Source organism: Gigantopelta aegis, chromosome 11 (genome assembly GCF_016097555.1).
Source record: "Gigantopelta aegis isolate Gae_Host chromosome 11, Gae_host_genome, whole genome shotgun sequence".
NCBI classification, from domain to species: Eukaryota; Metazoa; Mollusca; class Gastropoda; order Neomphalida; family Peltospiridae; genus Gigantopelta; species Gigantopelta aegis.
In genome coordinates, this window is record NC_054709.1 from 18,886,813 (window position 1) to 18,901,812 (window position 15,000).

The window sequence follows — 15,000 nt, forward strand, 5'->3', positions numbered from 1 at the left end:
ATATAAACGTCGTCAATGGCAAACAAACAGACATAAAAGGAAGACAACACACATTCTTCAATGAATATAAACGTCGTCAATGGCAAACAAACAGACATAAAAGGAAGACAACACACATTCTTCAATGAATATAAACGTCGTCAATGGCAAACAAACAGACATAAAAGGAAGACAACACACATTCTTCAATGAATATAAACGTCGTCAATGGCAAACAAACAGACATAAAAGGAAGACAACACACATTCTTCAATGAATATAAACGTCGTCAATGGCAAACAAACAGACATAAAAGGAAGACAACACACATTCTTCAATGAATATAAACGTCGTCAATGGCAAACAAACAGACATAAAAGGAAGACAACACACATTCTTCAATGAATATAAACGTCGTCAATGGCAAACAAACAGACATAAAAGGAAGACAACACACATTCTTCAATGAATATAAACGTCGTCAATGGCAAACAAACAGACATAAAAGGAAGACAACACACATTCTTCAATGAATATAAACGTCGTCAATGGCAAACAAACAGACATAAAAGGAAGACAACACACATTCTTCAATGAATATAAACGTCGTCAATGGCAAACAAACAGACATAAAAGGAAGACAACACACATTCTTCAATGAATATAAACGTCGTCAATGGCAAACAAACAGACATAAAAGGAAGACAACACACATTCTTCAATGAATATAAACGTCGTCAATGGCAAACAAACAGACATAAAAGGAAGACAACACACACATTCTTCAATGAATATAAACGTCGTCAATGGCAAACAAACAGACATAAAAGGAAGACAACACACATTCTTCAATGAATATAAACGTCGTCAATGGCAAACAAACAGACATAAAAGGAAGACAACACACATTCTTCAATGAATATAAACGTCGTCAATGGCAAACAAACAGACATAAAAGGAAGACAACACACATTCTTCAATGAATATAAACGTCGTCAATGGCAAACAAACAGACATAAAAGGAAGACAACACACATTCTTCAATGAATATAAACGTCGTCAATGGCAAACAAACAGACATAAAAGGAAGACAACACACATTCTTCAATGAATATAAACGTCGTCAATGGCAAACAAACAGACATAAAAGGAAGACAACACACATTCTTCAATGAATATAAACGTCGTCAATGGCAAACAAACAGACATAAAAGGAAGACAACACACATTCTTCAATGAATATAAACGTCGTCAATGGCAAACAAACAGACATAAAAGGAAGACAACACACATTCTTCAATGAATATAAACGTCGTCAATGGCAAACAAACAGACATAAAAGGAAGACAACACACATTCTTCAATGAATATAAACGTCGTCAATGGCAAACAAACAGACATAAAAGGAAGACAACACACATTCTTCAATGAATATAAACGTCGTCAATGGCAAACAAACAGACATAAAAGGAAGACAACACACATTCTTCAATGAATATAAACGTCGTCAATGGCAAACAAACAGACATAAAAGGAAGACAACACACATTCTTCAATGAATATAAACGTCGTCAATGGCAAACAAACAGACATAAAAGGAAGACAACACACATTCTTCAATGAATATAAACGTCGTCAATGGCAAACAAACAGACATAAAAGGAAGACAACACACATTCTTCAATGAATATAAACGTCGTCAATGGCAAACAAACAGACATAAAAGGAAGACAACACACATTCTTCAATGAATATAAACGTCGTCAATGGCAAACAAACAGACATAAAAGGAAGACAACACACATTCTTCAATGAATATAAACGTCGTCAATGGCAAACAAACAGACATAAAAGGAAGACAACACACATTCTTCAATGAATATAAACGTCGTCAATGGCAAACAAACAGACATAAAAGGAAGACAACACACATTCTTCAATGAATATAAACGTCGTCAATGGCAAACAAACAGACATAAAAGGAAGACAACACACATTCTTCAATGAATATAAACGTCGTCAATGGCAAACAAACAGACATAAAAGGAAGACAACACACATTCTTCAATGAATATAAACGTCGTCAATGGCAAACAAACAGACATAAAAGGAAGACAACACACATTCTTCAATGAATATAAACGTCGTCAATGGCAAACAAACAGACATAAAAGGAAGACAACACACATTCTTCAATGAATATAAACGTCGTCAATGGCAAACAAACAGACATAAAAGGAAGACAACACACATTCTTCAATGAATATAAACGTCGTCAATGGCAAACAAACAGACATAAAAGGAAGACAACACACATTCTTCAATGAATATAAACGTCGTCAATGGCAAACAAACAGACATAAAAGGAAGACAACACACATTCTTCAATGAATATAAACGTCGTCAATGGCAAACAAACAGACATAAAAGGAAGACAACACACATTCTTCAATGAATATAAACGTCGTCAATGGCAAACAAACAGACATAAAAGGAAGACAACACACATTCTTCAATGAATATAAACGTCGTCAATGGCAAACAAACAGACATAAAAGGAAGACAACACACATTCTTCAATGAATATAAACGTCGTCAATGGCAAACAAACAGACATAAAAGGAAGACAACACACATTCTTCAATGAATATAAACGTCGTCAATGGCAAACAAACAGACATAAAAGGAAGACAACACACATTCTTCAATGAATATAAACGTCGTCAATGGCAAACAAACAGACATAAAAGGAAGACAACACACATTCTTCAATGAATATAAACGTCGTCAATGGCAAACAAACAGACATAAAAGGAAGACAACACACATTCTTCAATGAATATAAACGTCGTCAATGGCAAACAAACAGACATAAAAGGAAGACAACACACATTCTTCAATGAATATAAACGTCGTCAATGGCAAACAAACAGACATAAAAGGAAGACAACACACATTCTTCAATGAATATAAACGTCGTCAATGGCAAACAAACAGACATAAAAGGAAGACAACACACATTCTTCAATGAATATAAACGTCGTCAATGGCAAACAAACAGACATAAAAGGAAGACAACACACATTCTTCAATGAATATAAACGTCGTCAATGGCAAACAAACAGACATAAAAGGAAGACAACACACATTCTTCAATGAATATAAACGTCGTCAATGGCAAACAAACAGACATAAAAGGAAGACAACACACATTCTTCAATGAATATAAACGTCGTCAATGGCAAACAAACAGACATAAAAGGAAGACAACACACATTCTTCAATGAATATAAACGTCGTCAATGGCAAACAAACAGACATAAAAGGAAGACAACACACATTCTTCAATGAATATAAACGTCGTCAATGGCAAACAAACAGACATAAAAGGAAGACAACACACATTCTTCAATGAATATAAACGTCGTCAATGGCAAACAAACAGACATAAAAGGAAGACAACACACATTCTTCAATGAATATAAACGTCGTCAATGGCAAACAAACAGACATAAAAGGAAGACAACACACATTCTTCAATGAATATAAACGTCGTCAATGGCAAACAAACAGACATAAAAGGAAGACAACACACATTCTTCAATGAATATAAACGTCGTCAATGGCAAACAAACAGACATAAAAGGAAGACAACACACATTCTTCAATGAATATAAACGTCGTCAATGGCAAACAAACAGACATAAAAGGAAGACAACACACATTCTTCAATGAATATAAACGTCGTCAATGGCAAACAAACAGACATAAAAGGAAGACAACACACATTCTTCAATGAATATAAACGTCGTCAATGGCAAACAAACAGACATAAAAGGAAGACAACACACATTCTTCAATGAATATAAACGTCGTCAATGGCAAACAAACAGACATAAAAGGAAGACAACACACATTCTTCAATGAATATAAACGTCGTCAATGGCAAACAAACAGACATAAAAGGAAGACAACACACATTCTTCAATGAATATAAACGTCGTCAATGGCAAACAAACAGACATAAAAGGAAGACAACACACATTCTTCAATGAATATAAACGTCGTCAATGGCAAACAAACAGACATAAAAGGAAGACAACACACATTCTTCAATGAATATAAACGTCGTCAATGGCAAACAAACAGACATAAAAGGAAGACAACACACATTCTTCAATGAATATAAACGTCGTCAATGGCAAACAAACAGACATAAAAGGAAGACAACACACATTCTTCAATGAATATAAACGTCGTCAATGGCAAACAAACAGACATAAAAGGAAGACAACACACATTCTTCAATGAATATAAACGTCGTCAATGGCAAACAAACAGACATAAAAGGAAGACAACACACATTCTTCAATGAATATAAACGTCGTCAATGGCAAACAAACAGACATAAAAGGAAGACAACACACATTCTTCAATGAATATAAACGTCGTCAATGGCAAACAAACAGACATAAAAGGAAGACAACACACATTCTTCAATGAATATAAACGTCGTCAATGGCAAACAAACAGACATAAAAGGAAGACAACACACATTCTTCAATGAATATAAACGTCGTCAATGGCAAACAAACAGACATAAAAGGAAGACAACACACATTCTTCAATGAATATAAACGTCGTCAATGGCAAACAAACAGACATAAAAGGAAGACAACACACATTCTTCAATGAATATAAACGTCGTCAATGGCAAACAAACAGACATAAAAGGAAGACAACACACATTCTTCAATGAATATAAACGTCGTCAATGGCAAACAAACAGACATAAAAGGAAGACAACACACATTCTTCAATGAATATAAACGTCGTCAATGGCAAACAAACAGACATAAAAGGAAGACAACACACATTCTTCAATGAATATAAACGTCGTCAATGGCAAACAAACAGACATAAAAGGAAGACAACACACATTCTTCAATGAATATAAACGTCGTCAATGGCAAACAAACAGACATAAAAGGAAGACAACACACATTCTTCAATGAATATAAACGTCGTCAATGGCAAACAAACAGACATAAAAGGAAGACAACACACATTCTTCAATGAATATAAACGTCGTCAATGGCAAACAAACAGACATAAAAGGAAGACAACACACATTCTTCAATGAATATAAACGTCGTCAATGGCAAACAAACAGACATAAAAGGAAGACAACACACATTCTTCAATGAATATAAACGTCGTCAATGGCAAACAAACAGACATAAAAGGAAGACAACACACATTCTTCAATGAATATAAACGTCGTCAATGGCAAACAAACAGACATAAAAGGAAGACAACACACATTCTTCAATGAATATAAACGTCGTCAATGGCAAACAAACAGACATAAAAGGAAGACAACACACATTCTTCAATGAATATAAACGTCGTCAATGGCAAACAAACAGACATAAAAGGAAGACAACACACATTCTTCAATGAATATAAACGTCGTCAATGGCAAACAAACAGACATAAAAGGAAGACAACACACATTCTTCAATGAATATAAACGTCGTCAATGGCAAACAAACAGACATAAAAGGAAGACAACACACATTCTTCAATGAATATAAACGTCGTCAATGGCAAACAAACAGACATAAAAGGAAGACAACACACATTCTTCAATGAATATAAACGTCGTCAATGGCAAACAAACAGACATAAAAGGAAGACAACACACATTCTTCAATGAATATAAACGTCGTCAATGGCAAACAAACAGACATAAAAGGAAGACAACACACATTCTTCAATGAATATAAACGTCGTCAATGGCAAACAAACAGACATAAAAGGAAGACAACACACATTCTTCAATGAATATAAACGTCGTCAATGGCAAACAAACAGACATAAAAGGAAGACAACACACATTCTTCAATGAATATAAACGTCGTCAATGGCAAACAAACAGACATAAAAGGAAGACAACACACATTCTTCAATGAATATAAACGTCGTCAATGGCAAACAAACAGACATAAAAGGAAGACAACACACATTCTTCAATGAATATAAACGTCGTCAATGGCAAACAAACAGACATAAAAGGAAGACAACACACATTCTTCAATGAATATAAACGTCGTCAATGGCAAACAAACAGACATAAAAGGAAGACAACACACATTCTTCAATGAATATAAACGTCGTCAATGGCAAACAAACAGACATAAAAGGAAGACAACACACATTCTTCAATGAATATAAACGTCGTCAATGGCAAACAAACAGACATAAAAGGAAGACAACACACATTCTTCAATGAATATAAACGTCGTCAATGGCAAACAAACAGACATAAAAGGAAGACAACACACATTCTTCAATGAATATAAACGTCGTCAATGGCAAACAAACAGACATAAAAGGAAGACAACACACATTCTTCAATGAATATAAACGTCGTCAATGGCAAACAAACAGACATAAAAGGAAGACAACACACATTCTTCAATGAATATAAACGTCGTCAATGGCAAACAAACAGACATAAAAGGAAGACAACACACATTCTTCAATGAATATAAACGTCGTCAATGGCAAACAAACAGACATAAAAGGAAGACAACACACATTCTTCAATGAATATAAACGTCGTCAATGGCAAACAAACAGACATAAAAGGAAGACAACACACATTCTTCAATGAATATAAACGTCGTCAATGGCAAACAAACAGACATAAAAGGAAGACAACACACATTCTTCAATGAATATAAACGTCGTCAATGGCAAACAAACAGACATAAAAGGAAGACAACACACATTCTTCAATGAATATAAACGTCGTCAATGGCAAACAAACAGACATAAAAGGAAGACAACACACATTCTTCAATGAATATAAACGTCGTCAATGGCAAACAAACAGACATAAAAGGAAGACAACACACATTCTTCAATGAATATAAACGTCGTCAATGGCAAACAAACAGACATAAAAGGAAGACAACACACATTCTTCAATGAATATAAACGTCGTCAATGGCAAACAAACAGACATAAAAGGAAGACAACACACATTCTTCAATGAATATAAACGTCGTCAATGGCAAACAAACAGACATAAAAGGAAGACAACACACATTCTTCAATGAATATAAACGTCGTCAATGGCAAACAAACAGACATAAAAGGAAGACAACACACATTCTTCAATGAATATAAACGTCGTCAATGGCAAACAAACAGACATAAAAGGAAGACAACACACATTCTTCAATGAATATAAACGTCGTCAATGGCAAACAAACAGACATAAAAGGAAGACAACACACATTCTTCAATGAATATAAACGTCGTCAATGGCAAACAAACAGACATAAAAGGAAGACAACACACATTCTTCAATGAATATAAACGTCGTCAATGGCAAACAAACAGACATAAAAGGAAGACAACACACATTCTTCAATGAATATAAACGTCGTCAATGGCAAACAAACAGACATAAAAGGAAGACAACACACATTCTTCAATGAATATAAACGTCGTCAATGGCAAACAAACAGACATAAAAGGAAGACAACACACATTCTTCAATGAATATAAACGTCGTCAATGGCAAACAAACAGACATAAAAGGAAGACAACACACATTCTTCAATGAATATAAACGTCGTCAATGGCAAACAAACAGACATAAAAGGAAGACAACACACATTCTTCAATGAATATAAACGTCGTCAATGGCAAACAAACAGACATAAAAGGAAGACAACACACATTCTTCAATGAATATAAACGTCGTCAATGGCAAACAAACAGACATAAAAGGAAGACAACACACATTCTTCAATGAATATAAACGTCGTCAATGGCAAACAAACAGACATAAAAGGAAGACAACACACATTCTTCAATGAATATAAACGTCGTCAATGGCAAACAAACAGACATAAAAGGAAGACAACACACATTCTTCAATGAATATAAACGTCGTCAATGGCAAACAAACAGACATAAAAGGAAGACAACACACATTCTTCAATGAATATAAACGTCGTCAATGGCAAACAAACAGACATAAAAGGAAGACAACACACATTCTTCAATGAATATAAACGTCGTCAATGGCAAACAAACAGACATAAAAGGAAGACAACACACATTCTTCAATGAATATAAACGTCGTCAATGGCAAACAAACAGACATAAAAGGAAGACAACACACATTCTTCAATGAATATAAACGTCGTCAATGGCAAACAAACAGACATAAAAGGAAGACAACACACATTCTTCAATGAATATAAACGTCGTCAATGGCAAACAAACAGACATAAAAGGAAGACAACACACATTCTTCAATGAATATAAACGTCGTCAATGGCAAACAAACAGACATAAAAGGAAGACAACACACATTCTTCAATGAATATAAACGTCGTCAATGGCAAACAAACAGACATAAAAGGAAGACAACACACATTCTTCAATGAATATAAACGTCGTCAATGGCAAACAAACAGACATAAAAGGAAGACAACACACATTCTTCAATGAATATAAACGTCGTCAATGGCAAACAAACAGACATAAAAGGAAGACAACACACATTCTTCAATGAATATAAACGTCGTCAATGGCAAACAAACAGACATAAAAGGAAGACAACACACATTCTTCAATGAATATAAACGTCGTCAATGGCAAACAAACAGACATAAAAGGAAGACAACACACATTCTTCAATGAATATAAACGTCGTCAATGGCAAACAAACAGACATAAAAGGAAGACAACACACATTCTTCAATGAATATAAACGTCGTCAATGGCAAACAAACAGACATAAAAGGAAGACAACACACATTCTTCAATGAATATAAACGTCGTCAATGGCAAACAAACAGACATAAAAGGAAGACAACACACATTCTTCAATGAATATAAACGTCGTCAATGGCAAACAAACAGACATAAAAGGAAGACAACACACATTCTTCAATGAATATAAACGTCGTCAATGGCAAACAAACAGACATAAAAGGAAGACAACACACATTCTTCAATGAATATAAACGTCGTCAATGGCAAACAAACAGACATAAAAGGAAGACAACACACATTCTTCAATGAATATAAACGTCGTCAATGGCAAACAAACAGACATAAAAGGAAGACAACACACATTCTTCAATGAATATAAACGTCGTCAATGGCAAACAAACAGACATAAAAGGAAGACAACACACATTCTTCAATGAATATAAACGTCGTCAATGGCAAACAAACAGACATAAAAGGAAGACAACACACATTCTTCAATGAATATAAACGTCGTCAATGGCAAACAAACAGACATAAAAGGAAGACAACACACATTCTTCAATGAATATAAACGTCGTCAATGGCAAACAAACAGACATAAAAGGAAGACAACACACATTCTTCAATGAATATAAACGTCGTCAATGGCAAACAAACAGACATAAAAGGAAGACAACACACATTCTTCAATGAATATAAACGTCGTCAATGGCAAACAAACAGACATAAAAGGAAGACAACACACATTCTTCAATGAATATAAACGTCGTCAATGGCAAACAAACAGACATAAAAGGAAGACAACACACATTCTTCAATGAATATAAACGTCGTCAATGGCAAACAAACAGACATAAAAGGAAGACAACACACATTCTTCAATGAATATAAACGTCGTCAATGGCAAACAAACAGACATAAAAGGAAGACAACACACATTCTTCAATGAATATAAACGTCGTCAATGGCAAACAAACAGACATAAAAGGAAGACAACACACATTCTTCAATGAATATAAACGTCGTCAATGGCAAACAAACAGACATAAAAGGAAGACAACACACATTCTTCAATGAATATAAACGTCGTCAATGGCAAACAAACAGACATAAAAGGAAGACAACACACATTCTTCAATGAATATAAACGTCGTCAATGGCAAACAAACAGACATAAAAGGAAGACAACACACATTCTTCAATGAATATAAACGTCGTCAATGGCAAACAAACAGACATAAAAGGAAGACAACACACATTCTTCAATGAATATAAACGTCGTCAATGGCAAACAAACAGACATAAAAGGAAGACAACACACATTCTTCAATGAATATAAACGTCGTCAATGGCAAACAAACAGACATAAAAGGAAGACAACACACATTCTTCAATGAATATAAACGTCGTCAATGGCAAACAAACAGACATAAAAGGAAGACAACACACATTCTTCAATGAATATAAACGTCGTCAATGGCAAACAAACAGACATAAAAGGAAGACAACACACATTCTTCAATGAATATAAAAACGTCGTCAATGGCAAACAAACAGACATAAAAGGAAGACAACACACATTCTTCAATGAATATAAACGTCGTCAATGGCAAACAAACAGACATAAAAGGAAGACAACACACATTCTTCAATGAATATAAACGTCGTCAATGGCAAACAAACAGACATAAAAGGAAGACAACACACATTCTTCAATGAATATAAACGTCGTCAATGGCAAACAAACAGACATAAAAGGAAGACAACACACATTCTTCAATGAATATAAACGTCGTCAATGGCAAACAAACAGACATAAAAGGAAGACAACACACATTCTTCAATGAATATAAACGTCGTCAATGGCAAACAAACAGACATAAAAGGAAGACAACACACATTCTTCAATGAATATAAACGTCGTCAATGGCAAACAAACAGACATAAAAGGAAGACAACACACATTCTTCAATGAATATAAACGTCGTCAATGGCAAACAAACAGACATAAAAGGAAGACAACACACATTCTTCAATGAATATAAACGTCGTCAATGGCAAACAAACAGACATAAAAGGAAGACAACACACATTCTTCAATGAATATAAACGTCGTCAATGGCAAACAAACAGACATAAAAGGAAGACAACACACATTCTTCAATGAATATAAACGTCGTCAATGGCAAACAAACAGACATAAAAGGAAGACAACACACATTCTTCAATGAATATAAACGTCGTCAATGGCAAACAAACAGACATAAAAGGAAGACAACACACATTCTTCAATGAATATAAACGTCGTCAATGGCAAACAAACAGACATAAAAGGAAGACAACACACATTCTTCAATGAATATAAACGTCGTCAATGGCAAACAAACAGACATAAAAGGAAGACAACACACATTCTTCAATGAATATAAACGTCGTCAATGGCAAACAAACAGACATAAAAGGAAGACAACACACATTCTTCAATGAATATAAACGTCGTCAATGGCAAACAAACAGACATAAAAGGAAGACAACACACATTCTTCAATGAATATAAACGTCGTCAATGGCAAACAAACAGACATAAAAGGAAGACAACACACATTCTTCAATGAATATAAACGTCGTCAATGGCAAACAAAGAAACATAAAAGGAAGACAACACACATTCTTCAATGAATATAAACGTCGTCAATGGCAAACAAACAGACATAAAAGGAAGACAACACACATTCTTCAATGAATATAAACGTCGTCAATGGCATACAAACAGACATAAAAGGAAGACAACACACATTCTTCAATGAATATAAACGTCGTCAATGGCAAACAAACAGACATAAAAGGAAGACAACACACATTCTTCAATGAATATAAACGTCGTCAATGGCAAACAAACAGACATAAAAGGAAGACAACACACATTCTTCAATGAATATAAACGTCGTCAATGGCATACAAACAGACATAAAAGGAAGACAACACACATTCTTCAATGAATATAAACGTCGTCAATGGCAATACAAACAAGGAATGGAAATGTTTTATTTAATGACGCACTCAGCACATTTTATTTACGGTTATATGGCGCAGGACATATGGTCAAGGACCATACAGATATTGTGAGTGCATACGCGCTGTCGCCACTTCATGGGCTACTGTTTTTGATTAGAAGCAAGGGATCTTTTACACGCATCATCCCACAGACAGGATACTACATACCACGGCCTTTGCTAAACCAGTTGTGGAGCACTGGCTGGATCAACCACAATTGAGTGGAAACGAAGGGGAGGGCGAGGGGGAGAAATGCAATACTATAGTCCTTCCTTTTGTCATAATATTGAATTATTCTACAAGTTATTTATTTCTGAGCCGACTGTTTTATAAGTTGCACACACAAATAGTATTTTTGTGTTATTTCGAAAACAATTTTACTTTTCATCTTACCGCAAACCAAACTGAAATTATTTATACCCCCTCCCCCCAAAAGAAACAACAACAGCAACAAGAAAAAACAACAAACAAAAAACAACAAAACAAATAAAACAACAACAACAAAACAAATAAAAAACAAAACAAACAAAAACACAAACAAAGAAACCTAAAAACACATTTCAGTTTAGTTTGACGTAAGAAGAAAAGTAAAAAAAAAATTGGAAATAACAAATAAATAAATAAATAAATAATAATAATAATAATAATAATAATAATAATAATAATAATAATAATAATAATAATAATAATAAAAAAAAAATTAAAAAAAATTGTTCAAGTTAAAAATTAACCGGCTCAGAAATAAATTACTTATAGTAAATTCCATAGTATGACAAAAAGGCGTTCCCTGTGGGAAGGACTATAAATAACTTATAGTAAATTCCATAGTATGACAAAAAGGCGTTCCCTGTGGGAAGGACTATAAATAACTTATAGTAAATTCCATAGTATGACAAAAAGGCGTTCCCTGTGGGAAGGACTATAAATAACTTATAGTAAATTCCATAGTATGACAAAAAGGCGTTCCCTGTGGGAAGGACTATAAATAACTTATAGTAAATTCCATAGTATGACAAAAAGGCGTTCCCTGTGGGAAGGACTATAAATACTTGCGTTTAAAGGGACACTATTTTCTTGTAGATAAGATTGAATGTGAGATCTTTCACTTTTAGTTTGGGCACTGCCTGGGTACTAGTATGTTCATACGCTGCCTGCATCAGTTTTATTAGCAACTTAACATTATTGGCACTGTAAATTTATTTAGTCCAACATAACCTATAAGCTAGGAAAATGATGTGTCTATCTATATACTGTAGATTATCAAATTAACCCGTCCCTAAATTAATGTGAGTGACGGTGGGCAGACTAAAATGCGACATGAAATTAACGCGAGTGGCCTCCCTTTGAAATATTACCTTCCTAGCAGCACACGTCCGTGTACTTTATGGTTCAATCCAAGTTACAGTTGTCTTCAATGAGATCAACTTACTAACATATCTGTGTACACGTCCGTTAACCTGTTTAGTCCTTAGTGTTTTTGGTGAGATCAACTCCAAGCATATTTTGCAGCGTTCAATCTGGTTAAACATTAGCGTATATGTACCATTACAACTGTATCTTCCTAAGAATGTAGACATATTTCAAAGTCATAACAAAAGAACAATTCACCCAACTAAGTTGCAGTGAACTGGAACAGTGAAATAAATAAAAAAACCGGTCGACCTCAGGATTAGGGTGCTAAAACCCATTCACACGCGATGTATCGTTTCTGCTTTTGATAGGATGGCCAAAGACCCCGCAGTCATCACGCGTGGCTGGCATCTTGTTAGATTATTGTACAATGAATTGTGCTTCAGTTGTTTTATAAATGTATTTGAATTTTAATCTTTGTTTTAAAAGTGTGACACATAGCTTGCTGGACTAGTCAACAATTAGTCAGACTTGCCTACAATGAATTGTTTTCCAGTTGTGTTATATGTTAGAATTTTAATCTTTGTTTGTTTTGTTTTAATAACGTGGGATACATAGACAAAACATAGAAATAAATGCGTCATATTATTAATGCGAATAACACGAGCTCGCATTTTTCGCATTGATATTATGATCGCATTAATTTCATGATCTACAGTACCTAATGCTAAAACTGTGTCAGTGTAGATATCACAGATACAGAGCAAGGAGAACACCAGGGAACGTAGCTTCTGGATAGGAAATGTATTTATATCTGAAAATAGAAAACTAAATAATAAATATTCTTAAAAACACAACAAAAACACAAACAAAAACAACGGCAACAACAAGAAAACAACAACATCCAGGATTTTTTTAATAGAGGGAGCCCAAAACCCGTTGTAGATTTGAAAATAGAATTTAAAGGTCCTTGACAGGTGGACGGGATAACTTTGCATTTTTGTGTATTCTGTAATATATACTGTTACAGCAAAAATAGGGCGGGGGGCCTTTCTGGCCCCCGCCTGAATCCGCGCCTGACAACATAAAATAAGTACGTAAATAAATATGTGAGCCTGCATATAATATATTTATCATGAATTCATTATACTAAAACGCAAAAGAAACGCAGGTTCTCATTAAATTGGATATAAAATATAAAAAATACAACACTAAATGTGGATTTCAACATTTATTTTGTAGCCACTCCAATTCTGCACACATTGGTGTTTGACATTTTGGATTGAATTCATTTTTGGATATTGTTTCATTTCATAAAGCAGGGTGGGGGTCCATGTTAAAAAAATGTGAAAAAGACGACCTGTAGCATTGTCAATGTCAGTATCGTGTGTGACCACCCCGGACATTCAAACAGGCAGTACAACGTCTCCTCATTGAGTTCACAAGCCGTTGGAAGAATGCCTGAGAGTGTGTTCTATTCGTGTACCAATGCTGCCTCCAGCGCCTGGAGATTCTGAGGATGTCCGCGAGGCTGCAGGCGACGTCCGATTTCATCCCAGACGTGTTCGGTAGGTGCCATGTCCGGTGATAAGGCCGGCCACGGCAACGTTGGGATGTTGTGCCGAGCCAGCAATGTCTGTGTTGCCCTGGCCGTGTGAGGCCTGGCATTGTCTTGCTGCAGCAAGCGCACGCATGGGTGGGCATCAAAGAAGGGCACGACGTGGTTGTTGATGACGTCATTTTGGTACACGGCGGCATTAACTCGTTGTCTGAAGACATGAAGTTGTGCTCTGTGGTTGAATGTAAGCCCACCCC

The 15,000-nt window shown here is 34.9% G+C and overlaps 1 protein-coding gene across 4 annotated transcripts in view; it reads right to left on the reverse strand.

Annotated features, from left to right (window-relative positions):
* LOC121385383 overlaps positions 1-15,000 on the reverse strand; it is a 55,557-nt gene that overhangs the window by 24,941 nt on the left and 15,616 nt on the right. For 3 of the 4 annotated variants that reach the window (XM_041516050.1, XM_041516048.1, XM_041516049.1), the window contains exon 2: positions 13,907-13,999. The exons of the other annotated variant lie outside the window; for it this stretch is intronic. In XM_041516050.1, coding sequence (XP_041371984.1) covers positions 13,907-13,999 — 93 coding nt within the window. The remainder of the gene's footprint in view (positions 1-13,906; positions 14,000-15,000) is intronic. 4 annotated transcript variants of the gene reach the window in all.